This window comes from Natator depressus, chromosome 12 (assembly GCF_965152275.1).
Source record: "Natator depressus isolate rNatDep1 chromosome 12, rNatDep2.hap1, whole genome shotgun sequence".
Taxonomy (NCBI): domain Eukaryota; kingdom Metazoa; phylum Chordata; order Testudines; family Cheloniidae; genus Natator; species Natator depressus.
Window position 1 is genome coordinate 6,741,784 of NC_134245.1, and position 20,106 is coordinate 6,761,889.

Sequence of the window (20,106 nt, forward strand, 5' to 3'; positions counted from 1 at the left end):
CTGGATATGAGTCAACAGTGTGCCCTTGTTGCCAAGAAGGCCAATGGCATTTTGGGATGTATAAGTAGGGGCATAGCCAGCAGATTGAGGGACGTGATCGTTCCCCTCTATTGGACATTGGTGAGGCCTCATCTGGAGTACTGTGTCCAGTTTTGGGCCCCACACTACAAGAAGGATGTGGATAAATTGGAGAGAGTCCAGCGAAGGGCAACAAAAATGATTAGGGGTCTGGAACACATGAGTTATGAGGAGAGGCTGAGGGAACTGGGATTGTTTAGTCTGCAGAAGAGAAGAATGAGGGGGGATTTGATAGCTGCTTTCAACTACCTGAAAGGGCGTTCCAAAGAGGATGGTTCTAGACTATTCTCCGTGGTAGAAGATGACAGGACAAGGAGTAATGGTCTCAAGTTGCGGTGGGGGGAGGTTTAGGTTGGATATTAGGAAAAACTTTTTCACTAGGAGGGTGGTGAAACACTGGAATGCGTTACCTAGGGAGGTGGTAGAATCTCCTTCCTTAGAAGTTTTTAAGGTCAGGCTTGACAAAGCCCTGGCTGGGATGATTTAATTGGGGATTGGTCCTGCTTTGAGCAGGGGGTTGGACTAGATGACATCCTGAGGTCCCTTCCAACCCTGATATTCTATGATTCTATGATTGTATGATTCTATGATCAGGCTTCGCGCTCTCCTTATGGAATCGGCGCTGGCCCCAACTCTGGCATGCCGAGCGGATTCGGCGCCTGGCACGGCGTCTTTGGTGCGCAGTGAAATCCCCTCCTCCAGCCAGCACTGCTTCCCCTCCAAGAAGCAGGGGAAGAGCTGTGCCTCGCAGCGGCGCCAAGGGAAGGGAAGGGGAGAGGCTGGTCCCACGTTGGGCAGCCCTTGATCCCCCCCGGGCCTGAAGCCTCCGACTCGTGATGAGCGGAGCAGCCCGGCACTGTCTGCGTGTGCATCTCCGGCAGTCAGGATGCCATTGACGCCAGAGGCTCTCCAGGCCACGTGAGACATTTTGAGTTTGCCGGTACCCGGGGCGCCGCCGATGACGCCCTCGGTCCCGTGGCCAGCTGCTGCTGGGTGCTCACCAGGCCTCCCCAGCGCGGCGCAGCTCCCAGTCCGAGGACTGCTCCTTGCCTCGTTCGACGCGTAGTGGTCGGTCATCTCACAGCGTGCACCCGCTCTCGACACCAGTCAGGCTAACCAGTTCGCCGCCCAGGAGGGAGTCTCAAGGGAATCTCCATGCCGCGTAGTAGCAGATGCAGGCACCTTGAGAGGTGCCGTAGACTTTTCTCCTCATGTCGCAGCTACCGCAGCCGGTCCTGACACCATCGACGTTGATGCTCCCGTTCGAGTTCCTGATCTGCCAGACGTCGCACACAGGACTCTCCTCGCGATTCACCTCATGCCCCAGGCCCCGGGGCGAGTATCGGAGCAGCACTTCTGACTGGTACCGGTTCGCGACGTCGAAGTCCCGGTCCTGCAGAAGACGGCATCACAGGCACCATTGCTCCCGCCGCTCCTATGGGACTGTGCGTTCGATGGTGACCTCAGCCTCGGCACCCAGCCGCTCATCACTGGGTCGCGGGGCTCAGCTGGACCAGCTGGCACCTCCAGGGCCCCAACTTGGACAGTGGCAAGGTGCCCCGTGGCAGGGGAAGTGGTGCCAATGGGCACCGTGGCCACAGATGCCCACCCAGATGGGAATCCGTTCAGTGGCCGGGGCGTCCCAGGCCCCATCGGCCTCTTCATCTCAGCTGAGGGACAAGTCAACAAATCACGAGTCGGCAGCCCCTTGTCCAGACTCCGACCTGGGGGTCGACTCCTCAGTACTGCCAGAGGCCCACTGCTCTGGGCCGCCCCCTGTCCAGCACTGGATGACGCCATAGTGGCACCGCCACCCGTTATCCCACAGGAGGATTTCAAGGCGCATCAAGACCTGTTAAAGCGGGTGGCGTCCAACCTCCAGGTGCAAGCTGAGGAGCTGGAGGGCCCGTCCGACACACTCTTTAATGTGCTGTCGTCTTCAGCACCGGGCCGTGTGGCCCTACCCCTCCACCAGGGAGTAGCCAACATTTCCAACACCTTGTGGTAAACTCCCTCTTCCTTAGCCCCTATTTCCAAGAAGGCTGAGAGGAAGAACTTTGTGCCGGCTAAGGACCACGAGTACCTCTATTCCCACCCAGCACCTAACTCTCTGGTGATGGAATCTGTAAACCACCAGGAATGACAGGGCCAGCCCGCACCCACCCCCAAAAACAAAGACTCCAGGAGACTGGACTCCTTTGGTAGAAAGGTTTATTCCTCGTCAAGTTTCCAGCTCAGGGTGGCCAATCATCAGGCCCTAGTGAGCCGATATGACTTTAACTTATGGGGGTCTCTGCCAAAGTTTGAACCACTCCTCCCGGAGCAGGAAAGGAAGGACTTCAAGGCTCTGGTGGAGGAAGGGGCGGAGGCAGCCAAAGCAACCCTCCAAGCAGCAGCTGATGCGGCTGATACGGCAGCCTGTTCGATGGCTTCCGCCATATCCATGCGCAGAGCGTCGTGGCTCCTCCTGTCTGGGCTGTCAGCGGAGGCCCAGTTCATCATGCAGGACCTGCCGTTTGACGGAAAAGCATTGTTCGCAGATCAGACGAATGTCCGCCTGCACGGGATGAAGGATTCCCATACCACCCTGCAAACCTTGGGACTCTACATGCCTCCGGCTAAGGACAAGCTGCAAACATCGGCTCAACCTGCGCGGAGCAGATACGAGCCGCCATATAAGAGGCCGAGAGACCAGAAGCGTCGGTCTCAGCATCAGTCCCGCTCTGCCCCACAGCCCGGGCCCTTCAAGGGCAAGAAGCAGGGAAAGAGGCGGTTTTGACTATGCCGGGGGGTACCAGGGCAGTTGCCGGGGAGACCCCCCCACATTAATAAAGCTGGTGTTCTGCTTCCACATGACGTGGCCCCATATAATGTCAGACCAATGTGTCCTCAACACCATCTCCAGGGGCTACACGTTGCAGTTCGCCTCAGCCCCGCCCAACCACCCCACCTTGCCTATGGGCTCGGGGGACCCAGAACATGCCCACCTCCTAGGGCAGGAGGTGGAACTGCTAATGCACCTCGGTGGGGTGGAAAGAGTACTGGTAGAATTCCAGGGAAAGGGTTTTTACTCCCGGTATTTCCTGATCCCCAAGGCAAAAGGGGGTCTCAGGCCCATCCTGGACCTACGGGGTCTCAACCGCTTCCTGGTCCGTTCCAAGTTCCTCATGGTGTCCCTGGCCTCTGTTATCCCCTCCCGGGACCCGGGGGACGGTACGCAGCCCTGGACCTTCAGGACACGTACTTTCACATTCACATTTTCGAGGGGCACAAGTGCTTCCTCCGCTTCCTAGTGGGGTTAGACCACTACCAGTTTACAGTCCTTCCTTTTGGCCTCTCCACAGTGCCCAAGGTTTTCACAAAGTGCATGGCGGTGGTTGCGGCCTACCTCAGACAGCAAGGGGTACAAATCTTCCCATACCTAGACGATTGGCTTCTCAAGGGCAACTCTCGGGCCCAGGTAAGGGCCCATGTGGAGCTGCTCAGGTCCACATGCGCAGATCTCAGCCTAGTGGTAAACGAGACCAAATCAACGTTAGTTCTGGTACAGCGCATAGAGTTCATCGGGGCGCTGCTGGACTCCTCCAGGGCCTCAGCATCTCTCCCGCTGGGCGGGTTTGAGGCCCTACGAGACCTCATCGCCTCGGTCACGGGGTTCCTGGTGACAACGGCGAGAGCGTGCCTTTGGATCCTGGGACACATGGCGGCATGCACATATGTAGTCCGCCATGCCAGGCTACGTATGAGGCCCCTCCAGCTCTGGTTAGCCTCCCAGTTCTATCAGGCCCGGGACAGGCTAGACAAGGTTCTCATGGTCCCGTCCCCGATACTTACCTCCCTGCAATGGTGGTCTTACCCGAACAATATGCTGCAAGGGGTTCACTTTCAGGAGGTGACCCCATCATTAGACCTGGTGTTTGATGCATCGGGCTTGGGCTGGGGAGCTCACACAGGGAGCATGCAAACTGAAGGGAGGTGGTCAGCCTTGGAATTGTCCCTCCACATAAATGTCAAGGAACTCAGGGCGATTCGTTTGGCATGCATAGCTTTCAGCATGCACCTTCGCGGCAAGGTGGTCAGGGTTCTTACGGACAACACCGTGGCGATGTACTACATCAACAGACAAGGTGGGACTCGTTCCTCGGCCCTCTGTCTGGAAGCCCTGTGCTTATGGGAGTTCTGTATAGCCCACGATATCTCCCTGTGAGCTTTTCACCTGCGCGGTGTCTGCAATGTGCGAGCCGATTGCCTCAGCAGGATTTTCTCCCCTCAGTACGAGTGGTCGCTCCACTCGGAGGTCGCTCACCTGCTCTTCCCATCGGTGCAAGGCCACTCGATCTTTTCCCACTCTATGACCTCTCGCTTTCTGAGAGGCCTAGACTGTTCGTTCCCATATGATAGATCCCCCATACGGCAATGGGACCTAAAGCTGGTGTTGTCCCATTTCACGGGGCCCCCCTTTGAAGCCCTGGCCACGTATTCCTGGTTTTACCTCTCATGGAAAGTAGCATTCCTGGTAGCAATCACATCAGCCCGACGTGTCTCGGAGCTCAGGGCCTTGACCTCGGAACTCCCATATACGGTCTTCCACAGGGATATAGTCCAGCTTCGCCCACATCCCACATTCCTCCCGAAGGTGGTCTCTGCCTTCCATATGGAGCAGGACATTTTTCTTCCAGTGCTCTGTCCTAAGCCCCATTCCTCCAATGAGGAACGCCGCCTTCATGCTCTCGATGTGCGTAGGGTGCTGGTCTTTTATTTAGATCGGACTAAGCCCTTCCGGAAATCCTCGCAACTGTTCGTTGCCTCGGCCGAGCATATGAAGGGGCAACCCATTTCCACCCAGCGCCTTTCTCGCTGGATCACCTCGTGCATACGCACATGCTACGATCTGGCAGGGGTTTCCCCGCCACCGATCGTCAGGGCGACTCTACGAGGGCTCAGGCCTCGTCGGTGGCCTATGTAGCCCATGTCCCTATCCAAGACATATGTAGGGCTGCCACTTGGTCCTCAGTCCACATGTTTACGTCGCGTTATGCGATCGTCTCCCAAACTAGAGATGACGCTGGGTTGGGCAGGGTGGTGCTGAGTCCTGGAAACTCATAAACTCCTACCCACCTCCAACAGATATAGCTTGGAGTCACCTACTGTGGAATACACCTGAGCAACACATCTCGAAGAACGCCAGTTACAGAACAGGTAACTGTCCTTTTCATCATAATTATTTATGGAAGTGACAAGAATGTCTTTCTTCTTGATAAGTGGTCTTGGATCAAACAGTATAGATTGCTTACTAGTCCCTGGCTACTTTATAACTATTTGGTTGCTTTCCTTTAAATCAAGTGGTGTAACTTCCACACTGATCAATAGCCTGTTTTTCCATGAACTTCGTCCATTTGTCTCATTTCTTTGTCATCTGATGACTAAGAGGGACATCATTTTGATACAGTGACACTTGTCATACATGGTTTAGATCTATAATATCATGCTGAATGATTCACAATTTGTTAAATAAGTGTCTCGGATACAGATTTTCCGTGAGTCACACCATTCCTTTTATTTGTGACCACAATCAGTTGTGTACCGTCATATAAAACTAAAATTCTCTGTAAACCAGTGGAAGTTTGAACTTGAAACGAGTGTCAGTTGTTTGGTGTGATTTTGTCATGAACGTCAAAGTTCACAAATACTTTTCTAGCATAGACCCTGCAGTTGACTGCTGCTGCTATTAAACATTCATATCCGTTGCATATTGAGCATTTTTTGATGAAGATGAATGCATCCTGGCCAGTGGCTAATTGGCTATAAAAGTAGAACTGGTTGAAAAACAAACAAACAATCATGAAAATGTTCCCAAATCTCCCCACTCGTTTTCACCAACAGGGAGATCCTTCAAGGTGTTTAGTACCTTCCAACAGAGGATTTCAAAGCACTTTGCAGATATTAATGAATCAAACTCCATAACAACCCTATGAGATATGGTAATATTGTTCTCCGTATTACATGTGAGGGGAAACTGAGGCACATCAAAGTTAAATGACTTGTTCAAGGTCCCAAAGAAAGGATGTGGCATAACTGGGAACAGAACTTGGATTCCAAAGAGTTCCTATACTTTGGTGAAGAGACCAGTGTGAATATCTAGATGTACAGATAGATAGGCAGAACCTAGATCCCCGGGGTCTGATCTTGATACGTTTTTCTTTTCCTTGCTTCCTTGCCATTGTCAATGTTCCCAATTGGCTGATGCACTAAAACACAGTCCATTAATGCACTGAGCAAGCACAATGCAAATTTTATTTTGTCTGAGAGTGATTAAAAAAAATCAGTGAAATTCGTCCTTCATGGAGTATTTGAGCTGTTTGAGTAATCATAAGTCTTATTCTTTGATGCTCCCTCTCTCTGCTTGAGCCTGTCTCATAACCAGCTCACGCAGCTTCTTAAAGGCAATCATCTCACTGATCTTTGGCACAGTTTAATAAAAATACTTTTGAGGCGAAGTGTGAACAATCTTCTAGCTCTCTCTAAAAACCCAAAATGCTTCTCATGAAGGTGTAAAATAGCACACAGATAAAGCTGTATTCATTCTTTCTCTGTCACAGGATCCTGCATATGTCCCAGTTGCAGGTTTTATATTTATTTATGTTAGGGCTGTCAAGCGATTAAAAAAATCAATCGCGATTAATCACGCTGTTAAACAACAATAGAATACCATTTATTTTAAATATTGTTAGAAGTGTACTACATTTTCAAATATATTGATTTCAGTTACAACACAGAATACAGAGTGGACCGTGCTCACTTTATATTTATTTGTGATTACAAATATTTGCACTGTAAAAAACAAAAAAAATTATTTTTCAATTCACCTCATTCAAGTACTGTAGTGCAATTTCTTGATCATGAATGTTGAACTTACAAATGTAGAATTATGTACAAAAAATAACTGCATTCAAAAATAAAACAATGTAAAATTTTAGAGCCTACAAGTCCACTCAGTCCTACGTCTTGGTCAGCCAATCACTCAGACAAACCAGGTTGGTTACAATTTGCAGGAGTTAATGCAGCCTGCTTCTGTTTACAATGTCACCTGATAGTGAGAAAAGACATTTGCATGGCACTCTTGGTAGTGGGCATCGCAAGATATTTACATGCTAGAAGCAGTAAAAATGCATATGTCCCTTCAGGCTTCAACCACCATTCCAGAGGACATGCGTCCATGCCGATGATGGGTTCTGCTTGATAACGATCCAAAGCAGAGTGGACTGACACATGTTCATTTTCATCATCTGAGTCAGATGCCACCAGCAGAAGGTCAATTTTCTCTTTTGGTGGTTCGGGTTCTGTAGTTTCCGCATCTGAGTGTTGCTCTTTTAAGATTTCTAAAAGCATGCTCCACACCTCGTCCCTCTCAGATTTTGGAAGGCACTTCAGATTCTTAAACCTTGAGTCGAGTGCTGTAGCTATTTTTAGAAATCTCACATTGGTACCTTCTTTGTGTTTTGTCAAATCTGCTGTGAAAGTGTTCTTAAAATGAACAACATGTGCTGGGTCATCATCCGAGACTGCTAGGACATGAAATACATAGCAGAATGCGGGTAAAACAGAGCAGGAGATGTACAATTCTCCCTCCAAGGAGTACAGTCACAAATTTAATTGAAGCATTATTTTTTTAACTAGCATCATCAGCATGGAAGCATGTCCTCTGGAATGGTGGCCGAAGCGTGAAGGGGCATGCAAATGTTTAGCATATCTGGCATGTAAATACCTTGCAACGCCAGCTACAAAAGTGCCATGCGAATGCCTGCTCTCACTTTCAGGTAACATTGTAAATAAGAAGTAGTCTCCTGTCAACGTAAACAACCTTGTTTGTTTTAGTGATTGGCAGAATAAGAAGTAGGACTGAGTGGACTTGTAGACTCTAAATTTTACAGTTTTGTTTTTGAATGCAGTTATGTAACCAAAAAAAAATCTGCATTTGTAAGTTACACTTTCACGATTAAGAGATTGCACGACAGTACTTGTATGAGGTGAATTGAAAAATAGTGTTTCTTTTGTTTCTCATTTTTACAGTGCAAATATTTGTAATAAAAAATAATAATATAAAGTGAGTACTGTGCACTTTGTATTCTGTGTTGTAATCGAAATCAATATAGAAAAACATCCAAAATATGTAATAAATTTCAATTGGCATTCTATTGTTATGAGTGTGATTAATTGCAATTAATTTTTTAAATTGCGATTAATTTTTTTTGAGTTAATCACGTGAGTTAACTGCGATTAATTGACAGCCCTAATTTTTATACTTAATAGAGGAAGATGGTCTCGTGGTTAAGGCACTGGATAGGGACTCAGTAGAAGGGGGTTCGGTTTCCAGCTGCCATAGATATGAGCAAATCATTAAATCATTCCGTGCCTCAGTTTCCCATCCATGAAATAGGGCTAATAGTACTTCCTTTGTCTTTCTTGTCTGTTTCGCTTGTAAGTTGTTTAGGGCAGGGACTCTCCCCCATTCCATTTGTAGCATTCGGTGCCTAGTACAACAGAGCTGTTTGATCTTGGTTAGAGCTTTCGTTGCTACAGTAATATAAACGATATATAATTAAAGTGTGTCATAAGCATCCAAGCATAGTGCAACAAAACAATAGTGAAGCTAACCTTAAAAAAAATCATTTTCCAGTATACAGTCAATATGAGCCAAAGGATCTGCCACAAGGACAAACCTGATAGCTTTTAGGCATACCAGACTAGAACTAGGCGATCTTTGGCCACTCACCCTGCCACTTGCACTAGATCATGTTCTGCTAATTCTTTTGTCTTTTCAAAATTCAGAGAATTATCTCTGACCCTGCTGACATTCTGGTTCATGCTTTTGCTCTATTGCCACTGAAGCATGGCATTGATTTCTTCATTGGTTTCCCTGGCTGGTCAGGTTTTCCAAGACAGTCTTTTCAGAACGCTGCAAAATGCACGACTCCTCCCTTTCCCCGGCCCAAGACTTCACATTTCGCATGTGCTGTCTTTATTTAGGCAAAAAGAAAAGGAGTACTTGTGGCACCTTAGAGACTAACCAATTTATTTGAGCATAAGCTTTCGTGAGCTACAGCTCACTTCAGCTTATGCTCAAATAAATTGGTTAGTCTCTAAGGTGCCACAAGTACTCCTTTTCTTTTTGCAAATACAGACTAACATGGCTGCTACTCTGAAACCTGTCTTTATTTAGGCAATTCCTTTTGCTACCTGTGAACTTGAAGGTGCAATTTAAATTTTTATTGCTTGTATTCAAAATCCTTCATACTTCAGTTCCTTCAAATTTGTGCCTTGTGGTTTGTACGTATCTTCTTGCCTGTGCATCACACTCTGTGTTTTAAAAGCTTCTTTTCCTTTAGTTATTTTAAGATTCATGGCTGCAAAGCTCTGCTGGGTTTGAGTTCAACAGCACTGTGAAAGCTACTTTATAAGTCAATCAGTTACAATATTCTACATTTATTTAGATTGCTCAAATAGGTACTAATAAGTATATTTAGTGGAAAAGCGTGCAGAATTTCGTATATATGGAACAGACTTTGGAATTTGTGCCTGAGGTTGCATTGTTGATTATTTATTTAATCTCTTTCGTGCTTAACTTTTACTTCATGGAAACACACTCCTATTAAATAGCTATGCCATCTTAGCCACAGAGGACCTGTTCCAAGGCCCATTTAAATCAGTGGATTTTAATGGGCTTTGAATCTAGTCTTTCTAGCCCAGGTTTGACCTTCGCTATAGAGCCATAATGCATATTGACTTCGATTGAAGGTGCAGCCATCGTGTATTTAAGGGCAAAATCAGCTCATAGAGTCTTGCAGAGAAAGGCAACAAAAATGATTAGTGATATGGACCACTGCAGCTGCGGGGGGGAGGGGTATGAAGCAGTCTATAAAATCATGAATAGTGTGGAGGTAGCGAATAAGGAAGTGTTATTTACTCTTTCACGTAACACAAGAACTAGGGGTCACCTTATGAAATTAACAGGCAGTAGATTTAAAACAAACAAAAGGAAGAACTTCTTTACACAGTGCACAGCCATCGTATGGGACTCTTTGCTATGGGATACTATGGTTAAACACTGGAATAAATTGCCTAGAGAGGTTGTGGCATCGCCATCATTGGAGATTTTTAAGAGCAGGTTAGACAAACACCGGTCAGGGATGGTCTAGATAATACTTAGTCCTGCCATGAGTGCAGAGGACTGGACTAAAGGACCTCTCGAGGTCCCTTCCAGTCCTATGATTCTATGTTGTGAAGGCCAAAAGTATAACTGGGTTCAAAAAAGAATTAGATAAGTTCATGGGGGATAGGTCCATCGATGGCTATTAGCCAGGATGGAACTCCATGCTCCGGGTCTCCTTAAACCTGCAACTGCCAGACGCTGGGACTGGGTGACACAGAATGGATCACTTGAAATTGATCTGTTCTGTTCATTCTCTCTGAAGCATCTGGCACTGGCCACTGTCAGAGACAGGAAAGTGGGCTAGGTGGACCATTGGTGGTCTGACCCAGTATGCCATTTGTATGTTCTAATGGGAGTATCACACAGAGATTCAGTATTTTCTCAGGCAATTAAGAAACTGAGGCCAGTTAAAAATATTAACTTCCTCAACCCACTTACACACACATGCATATCTTCAAGGTATTTAGTCATGATACCCCAGGTTCCCACAGAACCCCACCCCCACCAGTGTTTAAAATCAGCTGAACTTTAAACTCCTTTCTTTCTTTTTTTTTTAGTGTTAAGTATTTTGTTTTAAAATAAGGGAACTATATATTTTGAGTGTCCCCTGTATAAGTTAGTTACATTCAGTCGGCGTTTTCATGCAGTTTTTAGACGTTAAAACAAGTGTTTCACAGTTTAAAACAAACAGTAATTACCAGTTTGTGCATAACCTGCTGGCTTACTTAACAGTTAATGTTCCAGCTCTCTCCTTGACTTGACATTGGTAGGTTGTAACATCTGCCAGGAAAGTAGGTGAGTTGCAGCCACAGCAGACTATCAAAGCCTTTTCTCTGAGTCCCCAGACATTCAGCATTTCTAGAGGACAGATATCTCTTTCTTATCTCCCCAAGGGCATTTGTGTTAATTTGAAAATAAATTTAGAGGCATTCTCCCCAAACTTCACATGACACAAAAAGACAGATTGCATATTCTGGTGGATGTGAAGGTTGATTTTAAAGTGTGTCAGGTAAGAGTCTTTAAGGAAATGAAAAGAGGGGGTTGTACTTTTTCAACAAAGCAGGATGCTTGCTTTTCCTTAAAGAATGACTGTTACTTTCAAAAAGACATTTGACCGACTCAGCAGACCAGTGTACTGTTTTATAATATTTGCATTCTTGTAAACATGTGGGCTTGAATAATAAAGGCCATACGCAATTAGTGAAAATATGTTGGAGTTTCTATGGGTGCAAATTTGTCTTTTGCTAAGCCCCATGTTAATTCATTTTTTGACTGCAAGGCATTCTTATACAATGAGGAGGCCAGCGATGACTCACATGAGTTGTTTTGGTACCAAGTCACTGGAATGTCTTGTATCTACAATTTAAGTCCAGTACAGTGCAGTGAGGTTTCAGATCTCTATTCGTTGAATTAGCTTTGTTAAGAACCATCAGCTGCATAAAACCCATGCAAAACACAGAGTATTGTTTGTTTTACCTCTAAGTCTGTTGAAATCAGCTGAGGGCAGCATTTGGTCCTTGATTATTTATTATTTATATTAAATAGTGCCCCATTAGCAATCTGGGCCCCAAAGTGCTAAGAGCATTCTGTCACTGAGATACAAGAGACAAGAACAGATTCAAAAATTATTATTGAAGCTAACGTTAAAATGATCTAATACACAGGTTAAGGAAAGAGTGTCTATACATCTAGGTATAATACTTAAATTATCCAAAAGTACAAAGTTTGGTTTAAAAGTCATACAATAAATATAGTACATAATCTGCAATATCCCCAATTTAGGTTAATAAATGTAATGACACAGCTTAGATATTAGCATCCAAATATTCAGATACAGCACTCATAAAAGGTTATACTAAGAGTAGCTTGTGGAAAGCAAATATAGCAATAAGTGTAGATTGTCCCTCAGTAATTGAGAATTTAGGATTGGTTGTCCCTCAGTAAATACAATCCCCCAGAGAAGTATTTCAGTTACTTTCCCGACTTTGCTTCTCAATGGCACTCCAGCTCACCCCTCCTGGTGTTGCCGATGTCCGGTGATGTGTTCTAAATAGATGTCCCTTGACCACCTGATGGCATCCTATACCACGAGTTGCCGAGTTACAGCCAACAATACTAAAGCTCTCTCTGCAGTTCTGTTATTTTACATTGTAAATTACTCTGATTCAGTTTAACTTTTTTTAAGCCTCTCGTGGAGGCTTGTGAGTGTGTGTGTGTTTTGTGTGTGTGTGAGAGAGAGAGAGAGAGAGAGAGAGAGAGGAGGAGGGGCAAAGAACATTTTCTTTCTGATTGTTTTTGTTCATGATGCCATTTACTCATTTTTCTTTAGGAGGAAGCTACGCTCCCAGGAGGACAGCATAGACGATTTAATTGTGCCATCCCCAGCTAAGTCTCCAGTCAGAGCCTCGCCTGGCCGGTCCAACCTACAGAGAAAAGAGTGAGTTGGGTATACTGCTAGAATGAGAGGCCCAGATTCATGAATCAGTATAGTTATTAGAATTTCATATTTTGGTGCCAGAGTAGCAGCCGTGTTAGTCTGCATTCGCAAAAAGAAAAGGAGTACTTGTGGCACCTTTGGTGCATAGATACAAAGGTGACTGGCACCTTAGAAATACCTCAGATACAACAGAGAAATGGATAGGTGGATAGATGGATGGATATCTAGCACTGGTGTAAGATGTTTCAGCACAGTGGGTTAGGAAATATGCTGTTACCAAAGTTGAAACTGTTCCTGTTATTCTTCATGCACCGCGATGAAAAATGTTCTCCGTGATTTTGCTGGCCTAGAACTTTTGCATCAAAAACCATAGACTGTATAAGTAGTGAAAGGATAATCTAATTTTGAATCACAGATTTGAGAACTCATTTAAAAGCTGCATTTAATATCTATTCTATTTTATAATACAGGTTCATATTTAAGGAAGATTTTTTTAAAAAAAATATACCATTGCCAAGTGCTGCCAGATTTGTAGACATCACTGAAAGATTTGGCTTAGCTTGCAGAGAAGATGGCTGCTTTTTTCATGTGAACAGTGTTATAGAAATGCAGTGCTGCCGACTTGTATTAGTTGTTCAGAAACATCCTCTTTCTCCTTTCTGGAATGAGAGAGCATTTTACATCATGTGTACTCAGTCTTGGACTTCTTTACACTATTCCACTAATGCATCAGTCTTGAGAGGAACCTCACCCATTGAGTGCTTGTCTTTATTAAAAAAATTGGATCATGCGAGACCATGACCTCGAGGAGTCACTTGAACTAACACAATGTTAACCATGATTTAGCAATCCATGTAGACAGAAATTCATACATCCGATGAAGTGAGCTTATGCTCAAATACATTTGTTAGTCTCTAGGGTGCCACAAGTCCTCCTTTTCTTTTTGCGAATAGAGACTAACACGGCTGCTACTCTGAAACCAGAAATTGTTGTGTCAGCTGATCATGAATAAACCCTATTAGAACCCTAGCGTTAACAACACCCAGTTGACATGCAGCTAAACATGACTTGTCTCTGTCTACACTGAGGTTAAACATGACTTTGCAATCATATTAGTTAACACAACCTAACTTTAACCTGACCTAATTTTTTAGTCAAGACAAGCTGTGAGAGACTGAAAGGGGAATTCACAGCCTACATGTCCACAGGCTTCCCCCTACATGTCCACAGGCTTCCCCTACAGCTCCATCCAGTGGTTCTCAACCAAAGCCCTCTCCTGGTATGACAGAGCATGGCGAGTGATGGCAGAAAGTAGCATGTGTTCTTAGTAATTACCAAGTCTTTTCTAGCACTGTCTCCCCTTTGAAGCAAACATACTGTATGGGCTTGTGACACTGTAAGCACCTAGGTTTGAGTGGTAGCCGTGTTAGTCTGTATCAGCAAAAACAATGAGGAATCCTCGTGGCACCTTAGAGACTAACAAATTTATTTGGGCACAAGCTTTTGTGGGCTAAAACCCACTTCATCAGATGCATGGAGTGGAAAATATAGCAGGCGGGATAATACAGTGATAAATAATAAATAACCCTGTCAAAGAAGGAAATCAGGTTGTTTTGGGATGATTTGTTCTTGACAAATTTTAAATATGATTTAAATCAGCAAGCAGCAAACCTTGATTTAAATATCAGATTTTAATATGTTTTGCATTTGTACTTTTTAGTTATGTTCCTCAAGAAAGGTGGATTCTCATCGGTTGGTAACAATAAAAGAAAGTTGATTGGCAAGTAAATACAGCCTTTTCACTAAATTTGGTGCTTCTTTTTGCAAACCAGGAGAATACACTATTTCCATATACATTTATTTAAGCAGTGAGATAGCTGAACTTACATTTATTCAGGGTCTGATTTTTTACATTTTTTATTATGTTAGAAAATGGTGAATAATGCATTTCTTATTTACTAGATGATTAATTTTTCACTTGTGAAATGTGTGAAGCTCTATTTGGATGGGAATTTGAATGCAATTAAAAATGGAAAAAACCAAGCATATTAAAGGTGTTTTTAACTAGTTAAATAAAACTACCTTAACAGTGCTGCATACATAAGAAAAAAGTTGATCAAAACATGTTTTGCATTTAAAACTAATTTATTAAACAAAGGAAGTATTATCAGTAGTTAGTGAATTGAACTGATTGTGTCCTTTAAGATTTTAGAAATAGTGGATCTCATCCTCTTACACCTAGTTTTTATTCATAGACTAGAAGAGGAAAACAAGCTTTCCTGGTTTTTTTCTACTTCCTATTGGTTTTTAACTTTGAATGAACTATCATTGAATTAGACTAGTTAAATAAACGGAAATGAAAAAAATATTCTCTCTCCCCTGCAGAAGAGGCTACTGCTGTCAAAAGCTGGTTTAGCACTTCAACAAACCCAGGCTTGAGGTGCTTAGCTAGTGACTTCCATCAGTTCAGTGGTTTGACGTTCTTTAAAACTTTGGCAGTAAACATATACTGCGTAATTAAAAAAATGTTTTCAATGATTTCAATAGATTAGAGTAAGTGTAGGGCTAACATAGGTTGTCATAATTTCAAAATTAAGTTTAAGTAGGTTTATTTTTTTAAAAGACCCTCTATTTTATTAAAATAAAATCTAATGTAAATTAAAAAATCAGATTTTTTAAAAAGAATCATCAACTTTTACCAGTCATGGGAATAACGGGCTCGGCAGTGGTACTGCAGAAAAAGATCCAGGGGTTATAATGGGTCACACATTGAATATGAGCCAATAATGTGATTCAGTTGCAAGAAAGGTGAGCAGCAGGCGTGTTGTATGTCAGACACAAGAGGTAATTGTTCCACTGTGCTTTACGCGGGTAAGGCCTCAGCTGGAGTACCGTGGTCAATTTTGTGCCTGTGCCACATTTTAAGAAAGATGTAGACAAACTGGAGAGAGTTCAGAGAAGAGCAACAAAAATGTTATAAGATTTAGAAAATGTGATCTATCACAGAATCATAGAATAATAGACTATCAGGGTTGGAAGGGACCTCAGGAGGTCATCTAGTCCAACCCCCTGCTCAAAGCAGGACCGAACCCCAACTAAATCATCCCAGCCAGGGCTTTGTCAAGCCGGGCCTTAAAAACTTCTAAGGAAGGAGATTCCACCACCTCCCTAGGTAACGCATTCCAGTGTTTTACCACCCTCCTAGTGAAAAAGTTTTTCCTAATATCCAACCTAAACCTCCCCCACTGCAACTTGAGACCATTACTCCTTGTTCTGTCATCTGCCACCACTGAGAACAGTCTAGAGCCATCCTCTTTGGAACGCCCTTTCAGGTAGTTGAAAGCAGCTATCAAATCCCCCCTCATTCTTCTCTTCTGCAGACTAAACAATCCCAGTTCCCTCAGCCTCTCCTCATAAGTCATGTGTTCCAGTCCCCTAATCATTTTTGTTGCCCTCCGCTGGACACTTTCCAATTTTTCCACATCCTTCTTGTAGTGTGGGGCCCAAAACTGGACACAGTACTCCAGATGAGGCCTCACCAATGTCGAATAGAGGGGAAAGATCACGTCCCTCGATCTGCTGGCAATGCTCCTACTTATACATCCCAAAATGCCATTGGCCTTCTTGGCAACAAGGGCACACTGTTGACTCATATCCAGCTTCTCGTCCACTGTAACCCCTAGGTCCTTTTCTGCAGAACTGCTGCCGAGCCCTTCGGTCCCTAGTCTGTAGCGGTGCACGGGATTCTTCTGTCCTAAGTGCAGGACTCTGCACTTGTCCTTGTTGAACCTCATCAGATTTCTTTTGGCCCAATCCTCTAATTTGTCTAGGTCCCTCTGTATCCTATCCCTACATTCCAGCGTATCTACCTCTCCTCCCAGTTTAGTGCCATCTGCAAACTTGCTGAGGGTGCAATCCACGCCATCCTCCAGATCATTAATGAAGATATTGAACAAAACTGGCCCCAGGACCGACTCTTGGGGCACTCTGCTTGATATTGGCTGCCAACTAGACATCGAGCTATTGATCACTACCCACTGAGCCCAACAATCTAGCCAACTTTCTATCCACCTTATAGTCCCTTCATCCAGCCCACACTTCTTTAACTTGCTGGCAAGAATACTGTGGGAGACTGTGTCAAAAGCTTTGCTAAAGTCAAGGAATAACACGTCCACTGCTTTCCCCTCATCCACAGAGCCAGTTATCTCGTCATAGAAGGCAATTAGATTAGTCAGGCATGACTTGCTCTTGGTGAATCCATGCTGACTGTTCCTGATCACTTTCCTCTCCTCTAAGTGCTTCACAATTGATTCCTTGAGGACCTGCTCCATGATTTTTCCAGGAACTGAGGTGAGGCTGACTGGCCTGTAGTTCCCAGGATCCTCCTTCTTCCCTTTTTTAAAGATGGGCACTACTTTAGCCTTTTTCCAGTCATCCGGGACTTCCCCCGATCGCCACGAGTTTTCAGAGATAATGGCCAATGGCTCTGCAATCACATCCGCCAACTCCTTTAGCACTCTCGGATGCAGCGCATCCGGCCCCATGGACTTGTGCTTGTCCAGCTTTTCTAAATAGTCCCGAACCACTTCTTTCTCCACAGAGGGCTGGTCACCTCCTCCCCATGCTGTGCTGCCCAGTGGAGTAGTCTGGGAGCTGACCTTGTTCGTGAAGACAGAGGCAAAAAAAGCATTGAGTACATTAGCTTTTTCCACATCCTCTGTCACTAGGTTGCTTCCCTCATTCCGTAAGGGGCCCACACTTCCCTTGACTTTCTTCTTGTTGCTAACACACCTGAAGAAACCCTTCTTGTTACTCTTAATATCTCTTGCTAGCTGCAACTCCAAGTGTGATTTAGCCTTCATGATTTCACTCCTGCATGCCTGAGCAATATTTTTATACTCTTTCCTTGTCATTTGTCCAATCTTCCAGTTCTTGTAAGCTTCTTTTTTGTGTTTAAGATCAGCAAGGATTTCACTGTGAAGCCAAGCTGGTCGCCTGCCATACTTACTATTCTTTCTACACATCGGGATGGTTTGTCCTTGTAACCTCAATAAGGATTCTTTAAAATACAGCCAGCTCTCCTGGACTCCTTTCCCCCTCATGTTATTCTCCCAGGGGATCCTGCCCATCAGTTCCCTGAGGGAGTCAAAGTCTGCTTTTCTGAAGTCCAGGGTCCGTATTCTATGAGGAAAGAGTAAAATGTGGGCATGTTTAGTCTTGAGAAAAGAAGACTGAGGGGGGACCCGATAAGACTTCAAATACCTTAAGGGCTGTTACAAAGAGGATGGTGGTCAATTGTTCTCCATGTCCATGGAAGGTAGTTACAAGAAGTAACCAGCTTAATCTGCAGCAAGGGAGATTTAGTTTAGGTCTTAGGAAAAACTTTCCAACTGTTACTCTAGTTAAGTAATGGAATGGGTTACCACTACTTCGGTTGTGGAATCCCCATCAGTGGAGGATTTTAAGAAGAGGTTAGACAAATACCTGTCACAGATGGTCTAAAGGTACACTTGATCCTGCCTCAGCATGGGGAGACAATGACCTCTCGAGGTCCCTTCCAGCTCTACGTTTCTATGATTCTCTGACTGTAATCCATGAGATTGAATTTACTTTAGTGGTCACACGTGACCGTGTACAGTTATGCAATAGCAACACTGACAGGGTTGAATCCTAACTAAGGGTCCTACAGGCGAAGAAAAGGGCTTTGAACTGACACTCTTCTTTTATTTTACATTAGTAAATTCTCTAATGGTTTTTCTGCAGCTTGCCAAAGCGAGTAGGTTCAGCAACAAGCCAGAACAGTTCAACAATCAATGACCGGCTGCAGGAGCTGGTGAGGCTCTTTAAAGACAGGACTGAGAAAGTGAAAGAGAAACTGATTGACCCAGATACTACCTCTGATGATGAGACCCCTGTGGCATGTGAGTTACAGCCGGGTTTGGGACCTCTCAGTAGACAGGGAATGCTGAGCAAAAGGCAAAAGTTACTGAGCTGGAGAAACTGGCTTGGTAAAGCGCAAGTAATAAAAATGATGATTTGGTTTTGTAGCCTGGAAACTTAATAATTTACCTGTCTTCCAAGAATAGATAAAGGGTACATACAAGGAGACAGAATTGTTGAGTAGACGTGTATGGACATGATGGTTCAATGAATATGAGTAGCCCTCTTAGAGCGGCGTTCAAGTCTATTGAAAGATCCTCAGTGAAATGATTGGTAATTTCAGTCTCGTTCCATAGGCAAAAAAATGCACATTGCAAACAAACAAAACAGATGCTCCAGATGACGTGGCATAATTAGCAATCATTACCCAACAAAAAGAGAGGGAGGATGGTCTTCTGTTTAAGGCAAAGGGCTGGAATTAAGGAGAGCTGGGTTCTGTTCTTTACTCTGCTACAGACTTGTGTGACCTTGGGCAATTCAGGTTAATCTCTTTGTTCCTCAGGTGTTTCATCTGTAAAATGGAGTAATAATACTTCCATACTGCAACAGAGTGTTGTGAGGATGAATATACCAATAGTTTGACAGTGCTTTGAAATGTACAGCTGTATAAGTGCAGAGTATTATATTATAATTATGAAAGACACAGGAGTGAGCTGGCATGAAGGCTGAGCTGCTTCTTAGTCTTTGAGAGAGGCTGGTCTGTGAAGAGAATGTAAAAGTCATGAACATTAACAAAGCTCTTAGCTAGGAATGCAGAGTGGCCTTTCAGGAAGAGGCTATGTTAATAAGAGAAAAGTTTAATGACCAGGGACAAACATGAGAACTTCAGCCCGTCAGAGAAGTTTGGGCTGCTTTCAATAATTCTATGAATGTTCATAGCCCCTTCCAGGAAAACCTCTCCAGAACCAGTACCACCACCAGAACGAAAAGAGACAGAAGCCGAAGTGGAGGAACATTACTGTGAGATGCTGTGCTGCAAATTCAGATGCCGCCCCTGTTTGAGCCATGTGAGAAAGTACCGGTTCCCGAGCAGCATAGACCCTCTCACCAGTAAGTAATTGAAAAATCCGATTGGTTGAGATAATGCTGCTGCTCCATTTATGAGAAAGGGAAGATAAAAGTAGAGATGGAATGGAAAGAAAGGAGGAGAGGTGGAGAAAGAAATGGGAGAGTTGGGAGAGTGGTAAGGACACCAAGGAAGGAAGAAAGGAATGATTTAGACCCTGTCTATGATTGAATTTTTTTCATTTGGAAGAGCAGAAGGAAGTGATAAATGCCTTTAGGTATCATAGCTAGCCTCAGTTTTTGCCTCACAGCTGGCGAGGGCAGCAATGCACCAGTGGTTTTTGGCCATTTTGTCTGACAGACCTTGTCAGACTGCTCTGAAAATCTCCTGAAAACCCAGTTCCTTCCCCGCCAGCTACTCACTCTTCTTAACCAC

At 44.5% G+C, this 20,106-nt stretch overlaps 1 protein-coding gene across 3 annotated transcripts in view; it reads left to right on the forward strand.

Annotated features, from left to right (window-relative positions):
- Nucleotides 1-20,106, forward strand: part of CNGB1 (cyclic nucleotide gated channel subunit beta 1) — a 69,410-nt gene that overhangs the window by 14,338 nt on the left and 34,966 nt on the right. For all 3 annotated transcript variants that reach the window (XR_012641548.1, XM_074968488.1, XM_074968489.1), the window contains exons 6-8: nucleotides 12,618-12,725; nucleotides 18,489-18,646; nucleotides 19,545-19,715. Coding sequence is in view for 2 of the 3 variants with exons in the window: in XM_074968488.1 (XP_074824589.1) it covers nucleotides 12,618-12,725; nucleotides 18,489-18,646; nucleotides 19,545-19,715 (437 nt within the window). In the remaining variant the exon portion in view is untranslated. The remainder of the gene's footprint in view (nucleotides 1-12,617; nucleotides 12,726-18,488; nucleotides 18,647-19,544; nucleotides 19,716-20,106) is intronic.